We start from the raw sequence: 18658 nt of genomic DNA on the forward strand, positions 1-18658 counted from the left end.
TACTTGCAGCTTCACCTCTGGTGTGCATCTATGGCCACAGCCTGCGACCATCAACCCTCAGGGTTTGGGCAGATTCTCTCTCTTCTTCTAGCAGTGGTCAGAGAATCAGTTGCATCAGAATCACCTTGAAAGTTGCATTTCATTAAGCAGAGATTCTCAAATACCACCCCCAGAAATTGTAAATTTAGTAGGTCTGGGGTGGGGCCTAGAAAATCTGTATTTTAAAAAATATTTCCCCAAGTACAAACTGTATGATCATTTCGAGGGTCTATCAAAATGGAAAAGGCATGCACAGCTCTTTGGTCTCGGCCGCCGACATGCCATCCAGACTAAGGAAGACCCGGAAACTTAGAGGCCACGTGAGCCACGGCCACGGCTGCATCGGCAAACACCGGAAGCACCCGGGAGGCCGTGGTAATGCTGGTGGCATGCATCACCACAGGATCAACTTCGACAAATATCACCCAGGATACTTTGGGAAAGTTGGTACGAGGCATTACCACTTAAAGAGGGACCAGAGCTTCTGCCCAGCTGTCAACCTTGATAAATTGTGGACCTTGGTCAGTGAGCAGACACGGGTAAATGCCGCCAAGAACAAGACTGGAGCTGCTCCTATCACTGATGTGGTGCGATCAGGCTACTACAAAGTTCTGGGGAAGGGAAAGCTCAGGCTACTACAAAGTTCTGGGGAAGGGAAAGCTCCCAAAGCAGGCTGTCATCGTGAAGGCCAAATTCTTCAGCAGAAGAGCTGAGGAGAAGATTAAGGGTGTCGGTGGGGCTTGTGTCCTGGTAGCTTGAAGCCACATTGTGGGAGATTCATTAAATGATAACAAGTGAAAAAAAAAAAAAAAAGAAAAGGCACGCACAAAAAAGTGCATGCACCCTTTTAGACAGCAAGTCCACTGCTGGGAACATCTGTGCCTGTGAAGTTTTATCAAGATACAAGGACAAGGACGTACCCTGTGTTATTTGGAATAGCAAAGAACTGGGAACAACCAACAGAGCCATCAACAAGAGAATGATTACATGATTTAAGCACATCCAACAGAATGTTCTATGGAATGCTAGGCAACTATAAGAGTATCACTACGAAACAATCTCTAAGGACACTAAATTTTAAAAAACCTAATCAAGGGGCAGCAGAGTGCTACAATTTAAAACACAATTGCTAATGTGTTTTAAATATATGTGTACATACACATATACATATTTCTATCAATAGATGATAGATATATGCTGATATCTGCAGAAAAAAATTTTAAGGCAAACTTCCCCACCTGTTAACAATACCCTGGAGGAGAAGGTGGGGGAGAAGGGCTGGGGATGGGGAGGCTTTCACTGTCAGTACTATTTGCATCTCTAACCAAGTGCACCTATTGCTTTGATTTTAGTTTTTAATGTCAGTAGGGGGTTGTCTGGATCATGGCATTACAGGCAATCTTTATGTCTTCCTCCACTTGTCTGTTCTGTCTTAATGCCCTAAGAAACAAATTTAAAGTTCACCAGGTGATTCTGATGTGTAGTCAGATCTGGGAACCACTGAAGCGCCTGGCACCTCCAGGTCATGCAAATATTACACCTGACAACCCACAAAAGGTGGACTAAAGGTGCAACACAGGTGCACTTTTCTGCAGCACTTTCTGCACCACACTGGTGACAGGAGAGGACTCCAGAGTATCTTGGGATGGATCCCAGGGTCGAGGAGGCAGGCTTTAGGCTTTAAGGCCTAAAGCAGAAAGCCATTTCTGAAGCTTTCCCCAACCAGCAGATGAAGTGAGGGGCAGACAGGTTAAACCTCCCAGCCAGACACGAATAAGTGTCCCTTCAGAACAGAGGGGATGTGAGTTACAGGAAGGGGGATGAGACACACATCAGCAGAAAGAAGAAAAGAAAATATTAAATTGTGATACACTGCTTACAGAGAACCAAGAGGACAGAGAACAGAACAAAAACAGATCAGTGTTCATGTCCTCAGCCCTTTGGGTCAGGAATCTAGGACCCCCGTGGTAGAATGATCATCCTGATGCCTTCGGGCTGCCCTCCAGAAACAGATGTTTGGCTAAAGAACCAGGGCGCTAAGAAGTCCCTCTGGATTTGCAGGTTTCCAGACCAGGGACTTTTAACTTGGATAGTATCATAAAAGAGGATGCCAGACTTAAAAGCATCAAGACTGATGCAGCAGAAGCACATCTTAAATAAACTAAGACTATCAGAAAGAAGAGCACATGGAAAGAACGCCAATATGTGGACAGTATGTGCTTTAAGGGTTTTTTTTTTTTTTCTCTCATTAGAAAGAAGAGAGTAAGTCCCCATTTGAAAATAATTTTAAGCAGCAACATTTAAGTATCTTCTGATCCAAAATATCAGCCTTTTTAAACTAGTCCTAGAAGGATAATTATAGCAATTTTCTGAGTTAAAATGATCAGGAACACCTAATGAAGGAAATAGTCATCATCTAAATATTTCATTTATCTAAAGGAGTATGATGCTACTAGAACACAATAGTATATGAGTAATCACTACTGGTGAGATTTAAAAAACTTCATAGATTCATTACCTAGAATAGATTGGGCTAATCTGATATTAGTGCAATATAAGATTTTGGTTAAGAGATGTTTTAAGGACAAATATTGAAATGCTTAACATTCAAAGTGCTGTTACCGAATCATGAGCTAGTACTGGAAGAAGGAAAGATCAAAACAGAAGATGACTTTGGTTACTACACCAGATGCAGAGTACACACGAGACACATGGCAGGGTGGAGGTCTCAATGAACAGCTGAGGACATGAGGGCTTCTGAGTCTCTCACAAAAAAAGTAGACACATATAAGCTTCCACTGGAAAGAGAGTAAGTTACAGCTAAAATGGACCAAATGTCCAAGCATCACTCTGAAGCAGAACTTTAAAGTGCAGGGAAATCAATTCAAGAATCACAGAGATGTTCTCACTCCATGCTAAAAAAACCCATCCAATACATGGTCACAAAATACAGACACGAAAGTGGATGAGTCCAAGAGCTGCCCTCTTGGATTAAGATGATGGGACTTGGAGAGGGTACAACAACTGCCCTGCTTCCACAGACAGGCCTGTACTTACATACTGAATGGAAACTTAGTGGACCAATGGTAAAGATGATATCAGAATCTATTCCTAAGAGGTGGAAATCTTTCCTGTCATCCTCTCAATGAGTAACAAGGACATACTTCCCAAGAGCACACATGACCCATGCTCTCGATACAGTTAAAAAGAATTCTGCTGCACTGTTTGCCACCTCTTTAAACAAAACGTGATGGTTTGTTGGTTTTAATTCACTCACTGTTGCAGCCGCTGCTGCCACTAGTCCCTGTTGGCTTGGGGTTGGGCTGACTGGGGCCTCCACAGGTTGCCCTTCCTGATAGTGAATGGAAGAAAAGAGGAAGGGAGAAAGAAACAAAGGAGGGAGGGAGTGAAAGGGGAGACTGAATGAGGGCACATGGAAGGATGAAGATGGTCAGAAAAGGGAGAAGGCAGGTCTTGTAACTCAGCTGCTCTCCAACAGGAGTAACAATCTAACAGCCGCATGAGTCATGCAACAAGATCTTTTGGTCTTTACCAGGCAATGTAATAAGTAAGCATTATTGCATAGCCAGAAATGGACATCTGGCATCTTAAGTGTGTGTGTGTGTGTGTGTGTGTGTGTGTAATTCAGATGCACACATACATACATTAAGTAAACACAAGTATGTATGCTGTTTCTTAAAAAGAAAAAAAGTTAACGTGCTTTAAACCAAATCGTTCCCCGCCCCGGATGTTTTGGTTGGTGAAAGTGTCACGGTCTCCTTTTAAAAGAAAATGTCTCAGCGTCAGCCCTGTGGTTGCCTAGGCAAACCACATGAGTGGGTTCACCTGTCTGCAGCTCTTGCAGCCTTGCTTTGGCTGATGCTGCATCGAGACAGGCCCAGACCTGGATTTTGCTGAGCACAGCATGAGCAAAGCGTGATCAGGAAAGGTAAAAACTTATGACTTGTTCTCGCTACCTGGGCTACTCAAAGCTGAATCTGGATGTCTGAGCAGCAATTACATGTTTGTTTTTGGTTTTTTTCACTTCAGCAGGTCTAGTGTTCATGCTGGGATACAACACAAACGCATTTTAAGAGAATACAGGTTATGCACAACTCATTATATCCAATGAGGAATTGCCTTGATCTTAAAAAAAAAATCTAGTAACTTTCAGCAACAGAAATACACCCACCAAATGCTTCCTCCTCAAATATTGATGGCGAAGGACCAGTGGTTTAAACAGCAGCATCCAAGGGACACACAGCAGTGCAACCACTACCAGGAAACACTGAATTCCTTTCTGCAAAGTAAGAAGGACAAGGCACATCACATTAATCAAATGTGCAGTTTCCAACTCCGGCACAAATTCCCTCTAAAATAGTACTTTCCTGCCGATTTATGAATAAATAACACAATCCAGTTCCTCAAAATAATTAGCAGATGTTGTGGCAAAGCCCAGGACCGTCCCATAGGATGAGAGTTATAAATTCTACCCTTTCTGCATACACAAGTTACAGTTCACCCTCCCAAAGGAGGAGGATGGGCTGAATTTAGATTTGGATGTGTGGGCTGACGGGGATTTTTTTTAAGGCTTTTTTTTTTTTTTTTTAAGGTTTTTTTTTTTTTTGATGTGGACAATTTTTTTTTTTTTAATACATTTTTTTGGCTGATTGTCATTCTGAGGTGCAATTTTTAAATTATTTATTTATTATTTATTTTTGGCTGTGTTGGGTCTTCGTTTCTGTGCGAGGGCTTTCTCTAGTTGCGGCAAGCGGCATCTTCATCGCGATGCGCGGGCCTCTCACTATCGTGGCCTCTCTTGTTGCGGAGCACAGGCTCCAGACACGCAGGCTCAGTAGTTGTGGCTCACGGGCCTAGCTGCTCTGCGGCATGTGGGATCTTCCCAGACCAGGGCTCGAACCCGTGTCCCCTGCATTGACAGGCAGATTCTCAACCACTGCGCCACCAGGGAAGCCCTGATGTGGACAATTTTTAAAGTCTTTCTTGAATTTGTTACAATATTGCTTCTGTTTTATGTTTTGGTTTTTTGGCCGTGAGGCATGTGGGATCTTAGCTCCCCGACCAGGCATCGAACCCACAACCCCCCTGCACTGGAAGGCAAAGTCTTAACCACTGGACCACCAGGGAAGTCCCTAAGGCTTTTTCAGGGTCACAGAAACATCTGGCTTCCTGACCTAGGAAAACCACCTAAGACAGTCTACCTCTGGGTTGACGCACCTGTCCAGAATACAGCATTGAATTACCAGAGTCCCCGTAGGAAAAGAGGAACATGTTTATGAAATGGATCAGAAGGCTTGGCGCTTTCTCAGATGTGTGAGCATCATAGGCTGTCCACTTGTAAAAAATAAGGATGACCAAGTAGCCAAACAAAGAGGTCATGAAGATTATTTCCGGAATAAATCCAAAGTAGATATTCAGGGGCTTCTTGAAATAGCTAAAAAGTAAGAGAGAAAAAAATGTTAAAGGTAAACAGACCCAGGGTCACCCCTATACCAAGTATACTAGATTTTCTACCTAATGCGCCCTCAACTCTATGTTTATCATTTGAAGAAGCAAAAGCCAGAAGAACTGGAGGCAACAGAAACAAGCAGGATTAACTATGACTACCAAACTTTTGGACCGTGAACAGCTCCAATACCACCCCTATCAATCTCTCATGAGGAAGAGATGGGAAAATCTAGTACATTCTGCGACCACAGTTCATAAGTTTATGTGAGTTACACATCAAGGGAAAAGAACATAACTCTCATTTTGATGAAAATTACACAAGTTTTTTTTAAAGATCTTGAGTATGACTGTACGTTGTTAAGGGACTAATATTAAGCAAGCTTCATTCAAACAAATGAGATTTTTATAAAAGCATTTCTTTAACATAGAACAGTGTTCTGAGTTATTAATCCCTCCTTAGAGGTGTTAGGATTTCTTTAGGCAAAACACTGTCTGAACTAAGTGCATTCTTATGATGAAACAGAGTGACTCACGTATGGTTGAAAAGGCTCAGGCTGACTCCAAACATCATGTGGATGATACCAAGGATAACAGACATCTTCATCTTAAAGGAGTTGAGGAAGGTCAGTTTATTGGTAGCAATGTTCCAAATCTGTCACAACCCAAGAAAACAAAAAGGCATTACAAAGAGTTCTCAAATGGAAAAATATTCACCTATTCTAAAAAATAGTTGTGTTTTTTTTAATTACGGAAAATTCTAAACATATACATAAGCAGAGAGAATAACATAACAAACTCCCATGTGCCTATGGCCCAGCTTCAACGATTATTTGTTGACTCCTTGTCAATCGTGTTCATCATATCCCCAACCCACTCCCCACCTCCATATTATTTTGAGGCAAAGTCCAGATACTATGCCATTTTACCTGTAAATATTTCAGTATGGATCTCTAAAAGGTAAGAACTCATTTTTAAAACATGACCACAATACTGTTATCATACCCCAAAGCATTAACAATGTTTCTGTAATACCATGGAATCGTTAGTATTCAAATTTCCCCAATTGTATCCATACTTTTTAAAATAATTCATTTATTCAAAGTGGGGTCCAGACAAGGTCTATACACCATGATTGCTTGATACAGCTTTTAAGTCTCTATAGGTTCTCCCTCCAGCTCTCCTTTTTTATTCATTACAAAAGATTTGTTGAAGAAATTGGGACGTTTATCTTGTAGATGCTCCCACAATCTGTATTTTGCTGACTGAAACCCAGTGGTGCTGTCCTTCCATCTATTTTTAAACATTAATTGCCTTATGCTTTGTCACCTAAGGCTTGGGTGCCTGTAAAATTTTCCTGACAGTTCTGCCTCCACTTGGCCATCAGATTATGTTTCCTAAATCGTGACTCCGAGGCAGTCATTCCCTGTGCTAAAACCTCCCAGAACCCCTACTGTCATCTCTACGATAAAGTGCAAACTCTGTACCCTGATAAGCCAGATCTTCCACCATCTAGCCCGGCATCTTTTTTTCTGAACTGGCCTCCTCATGAAGAGCTCATCCTCGGTGACCTCTAACCTGACAACTTGTGGCTGGTTCTCTCTGCAGCCCCAGTCTTGCCTGACGTTCTGCAACTCCAACTGCCTGATGGACATTTATACCCGGGTGTCCCACAGGCACTTTAAACTCAGTATCTACCCTGTAAGCACCAAATGAGATGTCTGCAAAAAAACCTCTATAACTACAGAACACTGCATGTGAGATAATATTATTATTAGATTCCAAGTTACTTGAGGGCAGGAGCTGTGTGTTAGAATTATGTGTTTCCCCCAGCAGGCGCTATGCCTTGCAGACAACAGGGATTCAGTAAACATCTGTTAAATGCACATATGAAATCTTATTAAGTATCTCCAAGCCTTAGTTTCCTTATCTGTATAATACAGATAGCAGTACCTACCTGATAGAATTGTTTGGGTATAAATCAGACATGCTGAGGGCTCAGTACGGTCTCTGAGCCACAGTAAGCATTTCAGTAACATTAACTTCTATAATAATAAAAATAATTAACTTTGTATCTCCCTATGTCTATGCTTTTGCACACACTTCTCTTCACCTATAACAATCTGAAATATTTTTCAAAGGCCAGATTAATTCCCATTTTTTACAAGAAACTTAATCTTTCTGGTCCATAATGATCTGCTTTTCCTCTGGAATTTTGTAATCCTTACAATCTAACGTTTCGGCTTAAATTCCACACACACCCCCGCCCCCGCCTCCCCTGTTTAAGCACATAACACAAAAGACTTGATCACACTTTACTTGCCTAAGTATTTGAAAAAAAATAAAATTCTGGGATAAGTTTTTGTCTAAGCATGTAAAGATAAGAATGGAAATCTAAAATCCATAGAAAAGAGCTACTTTTCTTTGTTAAAACATCTGCTAAAAATAAAAACCAAACTAAGTTAAACAAAAATAAACTGGGAAGGAGTCTTGAAAATCAATCTTCCCAGAGTCAGTATTATTAGCCATCTCTAAAATAAGTAGTGCAGGAAAAATTACTTGGCTCCCCAAGGCATCTGGATCTCTTGCGGCTTGAAAGTGCTCTGGACAGAGACACTGAGGTTTTCTAAAAATATGTTAACTAAAACCCAAATAACTATTTATCTTCATTTTCATTCTCTCACTTTTGGGTTTCAGTTAAACCATTTGGTGTCAGACACACAGAAAAGAAGTGCTCTTACTGGATCGATGCCAAAAGGATATGGTCCACCGAAAACTCCATGGACAGCTGGGTTCAGCTGGAGGACAGGGTTCCCCCGAACCGTCTCTTCCCTACCACGTTAGGAGAAAAGCTGCATTTAGTTTTTATTCAAGAGAGGGAAATTACTGGGGTCCAGAAACTGATCCCCAAAGAAACCATTGATACTATAGCTATTTTGTCTCTTCAATAAAAGAGGAGGGATTAGCATCAGAGATAACAAAAAGAAAAATTAAACACACATACAGGGCTTCCCTGGTGGCGCAGTGGTTGAGAATCTGCCTGCCAATGCAGGGGACACGGGTTCAAGCTCTGGTCTGGGAAGATCCCACATGCCACGGAGCAACTAGGCCCGTGAGCCACCATTACTGAGCCTGCGCGTCTGGAGCCTGTGCTCCGCAACAAGAGAGGCCGCGATAGTGAGAGGCCCGCGCACCGCGATGAAGAGTGGCCCCCACTTGCCGCAACTAGAGAAAGCCCTTGCATAGAAACGAAGACCCAACAGAGCCATAAATAAATAAATAAAATTTAAAAAAAAAAACAAAAAAACACACATACAAGACCAGATAGGGAAATCGGGGAACCCGCTTTTAACTTACAAAAAGAATCAATGTGCCTAATTTACAGTTTCAGTTCCTTAACACTGCTGAACAAGTCACAAAGCACTTCCCAGGCTGCAGCATAAATAAGAGGAGACACTGCATTCTTTTGGAATAGAGACAGTGTCAACCGCTTCCTAAAGAAGTGTTAGTTTACCACTTGTCTGGAAAAACAGAGCTGAACACGAAAGGAATAAGCTTTGACTTTCAGCTTCTTTGCAACTTACGTCCAATTGTATAAAGTAAACATTGGCCGCACACTCCAGGATGACCCGAAGATATTAAGAGACTTGGAAAAGCAATCATTGTAGATGAGGCCGGTGTAGATGGAGAACACTCCCATCAGCAGAATAATGTACCGTCCGCTGAACACAGTGCTAAACATCTGGGAGCCAGGAGAAAGAGGTCAATGAAATGTACTCATTAGCTGCAGCTAATGTCAAGACAGTGTTATTTAGAACATACTAGACCCTTCCTCTCACACCACTCTTACCCCATTCTGGGTCAGAGAGCTTGAAGTAAAGACCAAAATACAACGCTAACAAGAAATTTACTTTCACAGCACGTGACCTCTTTAGTGTTAAAATGAAAATAACTTCTCTATTCTCTAAATAGTCTCTATAACTTCTCTATAAATTCATGGATCAAAGATTTCCAGATCATAGTTTTCATAATGAATGCTTGAGAAATTATAAAGTTTCAGACCAACACAGATGTAACTTAAACATTACCTCGTTCTTGAATTAACTAGTGGTCACCAGTGGGGAGAGGCAAGGGGGGAGGGACATGGTAGGGGTAGGGGATTAAGAGGTACAAACTATTATGTATAAAATAAATAAGCTACAAGGATATATGGTACAGCACAGGGAATAGAGCCAATATTTTATAATAATTATAAGTGGAGTATAATCTATAAAAATTTTTGAATCACTATGTTGTACACCTGAAACTAATATAATATTGCAAATCAACTATATCTCAATAAATAAAAAATAAAAATATAATAAATACACTTCCATCAATCATGCTAGAGGAAAGACTGAATTATCCTTCTGTCTGTACAAAATTATTATAAATGTGTTGCCCTATGAAGAAACAATGATAGTAAGCAGCCAAAGATTATAGGAGAAAAATATTAGAAATATGTCAAGAAAATAATAAAATTATCTTATGTTTCCCAGTTTCTATCAAAAACAAACAAAACATTACCTCATTCTCATTCTTCTGGGAGAGGATCCGGCTCTCCCTTAACACCATCCATACAGCAAAAAGGGTCATCAAAATGCCGTGGCCAAAGTCCCCAAACATCACAGCAAATAGGAAAGGGAAAGTGATGATGGTATATGGAGCTATAAAGAAACCAAAGAAGGAAAAAGACCAAGTACAGAAAACCACAGCAATTCCGAACATATCACATCCCTCTCCATCATCTAAGATCAGTATAAGGTGACTTATTCCCAAGCTGTTGGTCAGAGGGACTCGCAGGGGATAACTTTCACGGCAGGATCTGCACAGCCTCACAAAGCAGCTCTGGTGGCATCGCAGCTACTGCCAGCATTTTCAACAAAGAACCACACAGGAAATGAAAGTTTTGTCTCTAGCCTTGGCACCAGCGTGGTTTGTTCTTTGATTCCTTTCTCTCACCCCTGGGACACTGCTCCTGGGGCAGGCCAGCTTTCCTCCCTTGTATAGTAACCAGCTGAAAAAAGCCACTGGGTGAGTGGGAGAAAGCCCAGAACCTGGAGCAAAGCAGGTCCTGCAGAAGGCTCCCACTGAAAATGAATTCTCAGACTCTGGATTTAATCATTAACTCTCTGAACAGAGGAGAAATCTGCCTTGTGCCTAAAATGGTCAACAATTGCTATATTTTCTCTGTCTAGCCTGGAACAGGGAAGCTATTTTAAAATATCAATTACCTTGGAAAAAACTTTTTGCTTAAAGCAGTTCCAGCAAATGGTGTGCAAGAGAAAGCCAGGTGCTGTACAGTCGTGAGGGCAAAGAGAGGAATCCAATCCATGGAGCTCATTCCTATAAAACTCCTATAAGACCACCTCCTAAAGGGGTGCCACCCAGCGATAAACCTCACTCCCTGCATCCAAACAGGCACCTCCTCACTCTGATTTCTCTTCAAAACGCATAAATCTTTCGCCTTTTACAAACAGGCACCCCCTCACAGGAAATACACAACAGCTGAGGCCTTGACAACATCTTTAGTTTTAAGCCAATTGTGTTCAATTGCATTCAGAGTGAGGCACTGAAAGAAATAACAAAGAATAAAACCTCTAAGAGGGGAAAGATTCAAGCTTTTTTACCTGGATTTATCTCTCGGTAAGTTCCAATTCCATAAGCATCCACTATGTTCTGAAAGCCACATGTGAACTTGTTGGTTTTGTTATAGGTTGGGGGAGTCTGGTTTGTCTGCATCCTGTTCAGGATGGAGGGCACGGTGGAGCCACTGTGTTCCTGGGAAACATAAAGCACATATTTCAGAATCAGGTCACCCTCCTAATTGTGATGGTGGTTACACAGGCATATATATTTATCAAAACTCATCGAACAGTACACATAAAATATGTGTATTTTCTTTTATGTAAATTACATCTCAAGCTTTCCGGTCTTTGGGGAAACTGGAACTAGCTATAAAATTTACAATGAAAGATTTAAATGAAGTCTCAGGAAAACTATCCTCACCATGAAAAAAAAATTAATTCTAAAATATGTAACCAAAAAAAATGTGGTACCTCCTCTGGAGACATCCTTATCTGCCTGTCTACAAGTGTCATTGTTCTCTTCTCCTTTTATGGAGGAAGCAAAGTTATTCTCTGACTTTCTTCCTTCACCACCTACTCTTAACTCCCTAATCCTTGTAGTCTAGCAGAGCACGCTTAGCCAAAGTGGCTGGCTCATCACCGGATCCAAAGGTCTTTTCTCTTACATGCAAGCCCCTGACACTGGAGAGCTACCTCTTCTGCTTACCAACCATGCCTTTCCTGTCTCTTTGCTGGCTCTTCCTCCCCTGCCTGTAACACTGCAGGGCCCCCAGCGTTCTATTATTAGCTCCTTATTTTCTCTCTTGGAGGTCTCATGCCCTTCCAACCTCATGCATCCCATTTCTTTCATGTTGCCCTTTCTTTTGAGAACCTATCCCATTTTCTGCTTGAGATTTCCATATGGATTTCTGTCCAACCCCTCAATGTGACTGAAACTGAACTTATCATCTTTCTCCTATCAATAAGTTTCTCTTGCTGAACTTTTACTTCCATCAATGAAACTATTATTCTACCAGCCACCCAGCTTTGATGCCTCAGAAACATTTTTAATTTTTTCTCCTTGTATTTCTCCTGCATATTGCTAAATACCAAATATACCAATTGATACCTCCTTCAGAGTATCTCACAAATTCATCATTATTTGCTTTTCCCATTGCCAAGTCTTACTGCAGGGGTCATTATCACTTACTGCTCTGTGTTTACAATAACCTCCTAACTGAACCCCCACTTGTAGACTCCCTCTACTCCCCAATCCAACCCAGATGCTATCAATGGATTACTCATTTTATTCTATTTACTTATTTATTTGGCCATGCCTCGAGGCATGTGGGATATGGGATCTTAGTTCCCTGACCAGGAATCAAACCCGGGCCCCCTGCAGTGGAAGCATAGAGTCCTAACCACTGGACCACCAGGGAAGTCCCTGGATTACTCTTTTAAAACCGTTTTGATCATGTCCCTTCACTGCTAAATAACTTCCAATGTCTCTCCACTCCCTCTGGGATAAAGTTTAAACCCACTAACCTGGTATTAAAAACCCTTCATGGGACTTTCCTGGTGGCGCAGTGGTTAAGAATCCGCCTGCCAATGCAGGGGACATGGATCCGAGCCCTGGTCCGGGAAGATCCCACATGCCGCGGAGCAACTAAGCCCGTGCGCCACAACTACTGAGCCTGCGCTCTAGAGCCCGCGAGCCACAACTACTGAGCCCGTGTGCCACAAGTACTGAAGCCCGTGCACCCAGAGCCCATGCTCCGCAACAAGAGAAGCGAGCGCAGTGAAAACCGCGCACCACAACGAAGAGTAGACCCTGCTCGCCGCAACTAGAGAAGAGCCCGCGCGCAGCAACGAAGACTCGACAGAGCCAAAAAATAAATGAATAAATAAATATATTTAAAAAACAAAACAGAAAAAAACAACCCTTGACAATTAGGTTCCAGTCTCCCTGACCTAGGTTTGCCTCCTGCTCTTTCAGCTCACCCATTACAATTCCTGTTCTGGCCCAGCTACACATGGTCACACTGTATTTCCTGCCTTTGTCCATACTGTTTTCTTCTCATTGTTGCCAGTCGACATCTTACCCATTCTTCAAAGCCCTGAGTAAATGCCACCTTCTTGAAGCTTTTTCTGATCATCCTAGTTGGAAAAGCTAGTGCCTTCCTTCCCTCCACACACATAAACTACTCTTAGCACAGACTGTGTTGTATGCACATCAGCCTCTTCGAATAAGTCATAAGATACCTGAAGGCCTATTTTTTACATCTCTGTACCTCCTGGCCCCTAGATCAGTGCTTTGGATAGGGCAGTAGCTCTAATTAACTACTAAATGGAACTGCGAGAGTTATATTACGGAACTAGTTTAATGGACAGAGAGAGTGGATCAGGAAACTGATGTTCTGATGTTGAGCCACCCTGAAGGATCATGGGTATATGACCAAATCATTTAATCTCTTTTTCAACTGCAATTTCTACATTTGAAAAATAAGCATATACGAAATGTATTGTCAGGATACAGGATGAGTATATTAAAGAACTCTGAGACTAAAAATGTAATTGGTTCATGTTACTATGGACGGGAACCGCTCTTCCTGGCTGTAGGCTGCACTGCTAGCTGTGGGGGACTCACCGTGCCCCTTCTGAGCGCAAACTGGATGGAGTCAAGGTCAGTGACAGGGCACCAGACCTCCGCAATCAGGCACTTCTGGGTCACATCTATGTTGCACAGGTTCAAAGTGTGGTAGATGGCCTTCATCTTCCGCACTTTGATGAACCAGACACGGATGTTCTTAGCAGCTGCCTGCAGAACCCTCTGGCGGTGATCCTCCGTTTGATTCAGAACCTTTTGGGAGAGAAAGGAGCAGACAGGGATCCGTCTAACACCAGTCTTAGATTTCAGGATATGAAGGCAAAGAGGCACAGCTTTCTGAGAAGGGCAGGTGGGGATCTGGGTTTTTTCTTCCTCTGGCTAGAATTTTCTTTTTTTTTTTTTTTTGGCCAAATTATAAGAAATTAGAGTTCCAATGACTAACATTCATATTCATTTAGCTTCAAGCTGAAGAGAAACCTGAGAAAATGGTTTTTAGCTTTTCTCTCTAAATTTAATCTTACCACGAAATCCACAGCAGAACAATGTAGGTCACCGGCTTTTATCTGGCTCACTAAAGAGCAATGACCTTCCATGTGGAGCCTGTCAAAGAAGTCAGCATCACAGGCCCAGGAGCTGACCAAGCTGTCAAATCCCTACTTAAGAACAGCAAGCTGCAGAACGCCCTGAACATAAGCCAGCCTCAGGGACTGGGGGGACAGAGGCACTGCTGAACACCAGCATCTGCCTCTGCCAAGAGAGGCTGCCTGCCCGGGGGAGGAGACACCACAGCCTTTAGAGGGGATTTACACCGCCACATACCACGGTCAGCACGGAGCAGATAAGGCTTGATTCTTCTGTCAGGCTTCTTTTCCCCCCAAGAAGCCTGATCCTTTGGAAACCAGTACAGAGTTCCCTCGGAGGAATCACATTGCCAAGAATAGAGTGGGAGGAAGGGCCAGGAACACTTTACATTCTACTGCCTTGTTTATCACCAAATATTTAAGATTTCTATAGCAGAAGAGGGGCTAAGCCAAAATTGGGCAAGCACCCCACCATGCACACTTGCGCATGAGAATCTACCTTAAATCTCCACATTTGTTTGAAGAGGAAAAAACTATACATTAATCATTTTAGCTCAAGTCTCCATCATAGCTGGCTTTTCAAGTCAGTTTGGGAAAAAAGTCGTCACTGCTCCCTGAGAAACTGTCTTGGGCAGTAGAAAGTAACTTCCAGGAGAGGTTTAAAAAAAAAAAAAAAAAAAGCCATGGCATGCTAGGGAAACTCTTGTATCACTTGAGAATAAAGGAACAAAGCTACTTTCTTTCCTGGTTGTTGACAATTTCACAATTACTATTTAAACTTCTGGAAGGATGCTAAATAGACTTGCAAGCAATGTTCTATTTGCTTTTCTCTTTCGCCACCAGCCCACGCCCACACATCTCATTCCTTGGTATTCAATCCCTTTTAAAATTTTACTTCACACAGTTTGGTGTTTTAAAAATCAGATTCTAGTCATTTATAATGACTATTGCACATGCTCTTCAAAATCTACCACAAGCCTACCTCATAAGGCAGCGGTAGAACAGTCCTAGAACCCAGAATGTACTAGTATGGCTTATCATCCACCAGCAGTTCTAAAAAAACTCTTCCCTTGGTTAAACAGGTAAGTGTATCCGAAAGGAGCTGGCAACAGGTCAAGTTGGTGGGTCATGTACAAAGCGGGTCGGAGGGAAAGATGAGAAAGGATGCTGAAATGGGAGTTACAACGTATCTCTTGACAATTTGCCACTCCTGGAAAGAACTGCCTTTGGGATTAAGTATGTTTACTAATGTTTCAAGGGGGCAATCATCACATCCTTTCAATAGGGAACAAAGCTCCAACTGGGCACCCTTTTCCTTCCATGTGTGCATAAATCACAACTCCCTACTTAGAACCCCGTGACAACCATGGTGTGTGCAAACCACACACACTGCAATTTGGTAAACGTTTCTTCTTGGGTACAACAGTTACACCAGGACTCACTGGCTAGACTCTGTGGTTCAGATTCAAGGTGACCAGAAGGATACACACCAAGCTGTTAAGAGTGGCTGCCCTGGAGACAGTGTGTGTGAGGCAGAATTGACTTGATATGTACTCCTATGTTATTTTTTTCTTAACTAAGCATACTTTACTATAAAAATATCTCAGACTCATGAGGAGGGGGACTGAATACTCTAGGCAACAACGATTTCAGATGCATAGCATCCCTGTCTTATTTGAAGATGATTCATGCCATTTTTAAGTCATTCCCCATGGGAGCTGGGGAAAAGTTTCAGGGAATGAATTAAAAATAGCAAAAAAAGAAATGTATCCTGGGCTGCTGCAGGTGCCTAAAAAACTAACTGTTCGTGTTTCAAGGAAGAAGAATGGTCTTCTACTGTAGTATTTCACAAAAACAAATTCCCTCCAGGTCTCTGTGTACCATTTGGAGATCGTCAATCCTGGTATTAACTCCAGAAGCCATCTCCTTCCTCTCCTGTGGCGTCTCAGGACAGGGATAGAGTGAGGCCCGGAACCTGGAATGTGCAGACACAGCCTGAGAAACACTGAAATTCCTTAACGTAGCCAATTTAAGTAATCTCAGAAAGTAATGTTAACTTACTAGAAGGACCCAAACCGGATTAGTTCAGACTGATGCACTAATCAATAATAATTATTTATGGGAAGGAGCCTACAGATAGAGCAGCGACATTTGAACTGTTTTGACATTCTGTGTAGCTATTAAATTCCTTTAGATTAAAAAAAAAAGAAACGGTGATACAAATTACATTATAAATCGCTGGAGAAAAATGGCATGGAAAAAAGATCTCATGGGCAGAATTTCAGAAGAGTTTAAGGGCACAGTGCCTATGGTACACTGCTAGGTATGAAGACCCATTGTCCCAGAACAATGTAGAATTTATGAACCATGAGTCCTAATTACTTTTTCTAAGGAAAGGAAATTGTGATTTTGACAGTCTAAAAAAATAAACTTAGGCCATTTCTCATTGTTTAAAATAGCCTTAACATCATTAAAAGATATATTCACCGTGTCAAGGTGGACTAACAGGGTTTGTGTTTCTCTATTCTCTAGGCTTAATAATAGTTAGGTGGGCTTGGATGCTCCCTCGGGGGAGGCACCTTCCTCTTACCCTTCACAGATTTTCTTGACTCTGTTTTTCAGCTGATCGCCTTGGAAGAAAATGATGAACACAGACTTGTGCACGTAGTCTCCCTAGGCCCCAAACCAAAAACCAAGAATTCAGACTTATAATCCAGAAGAATACTTAAGTAACTTACTGTCTTGGTGATATAGAAACAACTGGAATCTTTTAAGGGTATGGCAACTGTGTATTTTAACCATTATCCTCAATCCATTTCTTAAGCTCCACTACGAGAACATTTGCCCTGTAATCTCTGATTCGCAAAAATCTTTCTGTACTTGTTTTTCAACTCAACCAGGAGATTGACACGGATGCAAAGATGATTCTCTTCTTAGCAGAATTTAGCCCTATTTACCAATTCAACTTTAAACTGAATAAATCTTACATTGCCTAAATGACGTATGTACAGAGAAGAGGAAAGAGAAGGAAGCCATTCCTGCCTATTCCCATGCTTAGAAACTCCAGATAAAGGGGACTGAATAACTATAAGGAACTGAGTAGTTGGGAAGAATGTTGATGTAGAATCTCATGGTTCATGCCAATTTACACCTTAGGGGGCAGGGAGGAAGGCAATCCATTCCAAATACCAAGTTTATACCTGAAGTATGAGGCAAAGGCTAGAAGGAAAGATCAGGAAAATAAGCTATAGTGGGTGTCAACCAGGATTGTCTCTGGTTGCCTGTATTTTCTCCTATTCCTATAGAGCTTTTATTACAGGAAAACAAACAAAATTATAGAAGGATAAAGAGGGAAGAAGAGTGAAGGAGTGAAGAAAGTAAGGCTCAAGAGTTTGAAATTCCTAAGTTCTCTAGGAATAAACTGGAGCACATTCTTTGTGCAGCTGCTCTGCTGTAGATATCCAGACCCTCCCTTACTCGATTTGTTGATAAAATAATGTTTCTGTTGCCCAGGAACTTGGCTGAATATTCCTGAGAACAGCTCCACACTAGGTGTGATTGCTGACTACAATGTCTCTACAACCGAAGGACAGCCTTCAGTAAGACTATAACACTGCTCCTCAGTGTAAGGAGACACTCACCGTAACCCAAGTGTCACCACACTCCTACTCGGTACCGAGGAGAAGATCCATTTACCAGGATCATTTCTAGTTGTATGACCCACCGACTCTGAGAAGCCTCATAATTCAACCTCTCTTCTTAGGTAGAAAAAAGAATACTAATTTAAGAAACCCAAAAGACACTTGAGAACATAAAAACCAACTCCAGGTTTCTACATAATACTAATACCAAAGTGAAATAAATTTTTTGCAGAACATTTAATCTTCTTTGCTTGTCATCCCTGAAATTAGGACTCACCATTCTAAATGTAGGTTTATGCTAAGAACTCTGTCCCATTATGTCAAATGCCAAGATGCTAAGCTATTCCTACTTTCCAAAGCATTGGGTGGGGAAGATCATCCCATCTTGTACAATATAAATCTTTAAACTAAGTTCCTAAAACTCCCAACAAACAAGTAGACAAAAAACTTTACCAATTAAAGTTTCATCAACTTATAAAGATCACAGTTTAGGAAATCTCTCCCCTTTTTACATATAGATGTTACCAGACTTGGAACTAGATGTCTTGCTTTAAGTTAATTTTCATAGAAAGTTAAATTTCTTTTGGTCCCAGATAAGTAACAGAAAACATATAAAGCTAAAGTTTAAAATAACTGGAAAAAACATACTTCTAATCAAAATAATACCTACACGGGTAAAGCTTGAAAATATGTATGTATACGTCACATATACATTGT

General features: G+C 41.6%; 1 protein-coding gene across 3 annotated transcripts in view; it reads right to left on the reverse strand.

Moving 5' to 3' along the window:
• The window catches only part of ATP6V0A1 (ATPase H+ transporting V0 subunit a1), a 55795-nt gene that overhangs the window by 14313 nt on the left and 22824 nt on the right, over nucleotides 1-18658 (reverse strand). For 2 of the 3 annotated variants that reach the window (XM_061176079.1, XM_061176078.1), the window contains exons 8-17: nucleotides 16891-16973; nucleotides 16182-16275; nucleotides 13759-13971; nucleotides 11175-11325; nucleotides 10072-10211; nucleotides 9090-9247; nucleotides 8247-8337; nucleotides 6042-6160; nucleotides 5278-5494; nucleotides 4232-4339 (exon numbers count right to left, since the gene is read on the reverse strand). In XM_061176079.1, the coding sequence (XP_061032062.1) occupies nucleotides 4232-4339; nucleotides 5278-5494; nucleotides 6042-6160; nucleotides 8247-8337; nucleotides 9090-9247; nucleotides 10072-10211; nucleotides 11175-11325; nucleotides 13759-13971; nucleotides 16182-16275; nucleotides 16891-16973 (1374 nt within the window). Of the gene's footprint in view, nucleotides 1-3316; nucleotides 3392-4231; nucleotides 4340-5277; nucleotides 5495-6041; nucleotides 6161-8246; nucleotides 8338-9089; nucleotides 9248-10071; nucleotides 10212-11174; nucleotides 11326-13758; nucleotides 13972-16181; nucleotides 16276-16890; nucleotides 16974-18658 lie in introns of all 3 variants that reach the window. The other variant, XM_061176080.1, reaches the window with a different exon arrangement.

The sequence above is a fragment of the Eubalaena glacialis genome, chromosome 19 (genome assembly GCF_028564815.1).
Source record: "Eubalaena glacialis isolate mEubGla1 chromosome 19, mEubGla1.1.hap2.+ XY, whole genome shotgun sequence".
Classification (NCBI taxonomy): Eukaryota; Metazoa; Chordata; class Mammalia; order Artiodactyla; family Balaenidae; genus Eubalaena; species Eubalaena glacialis.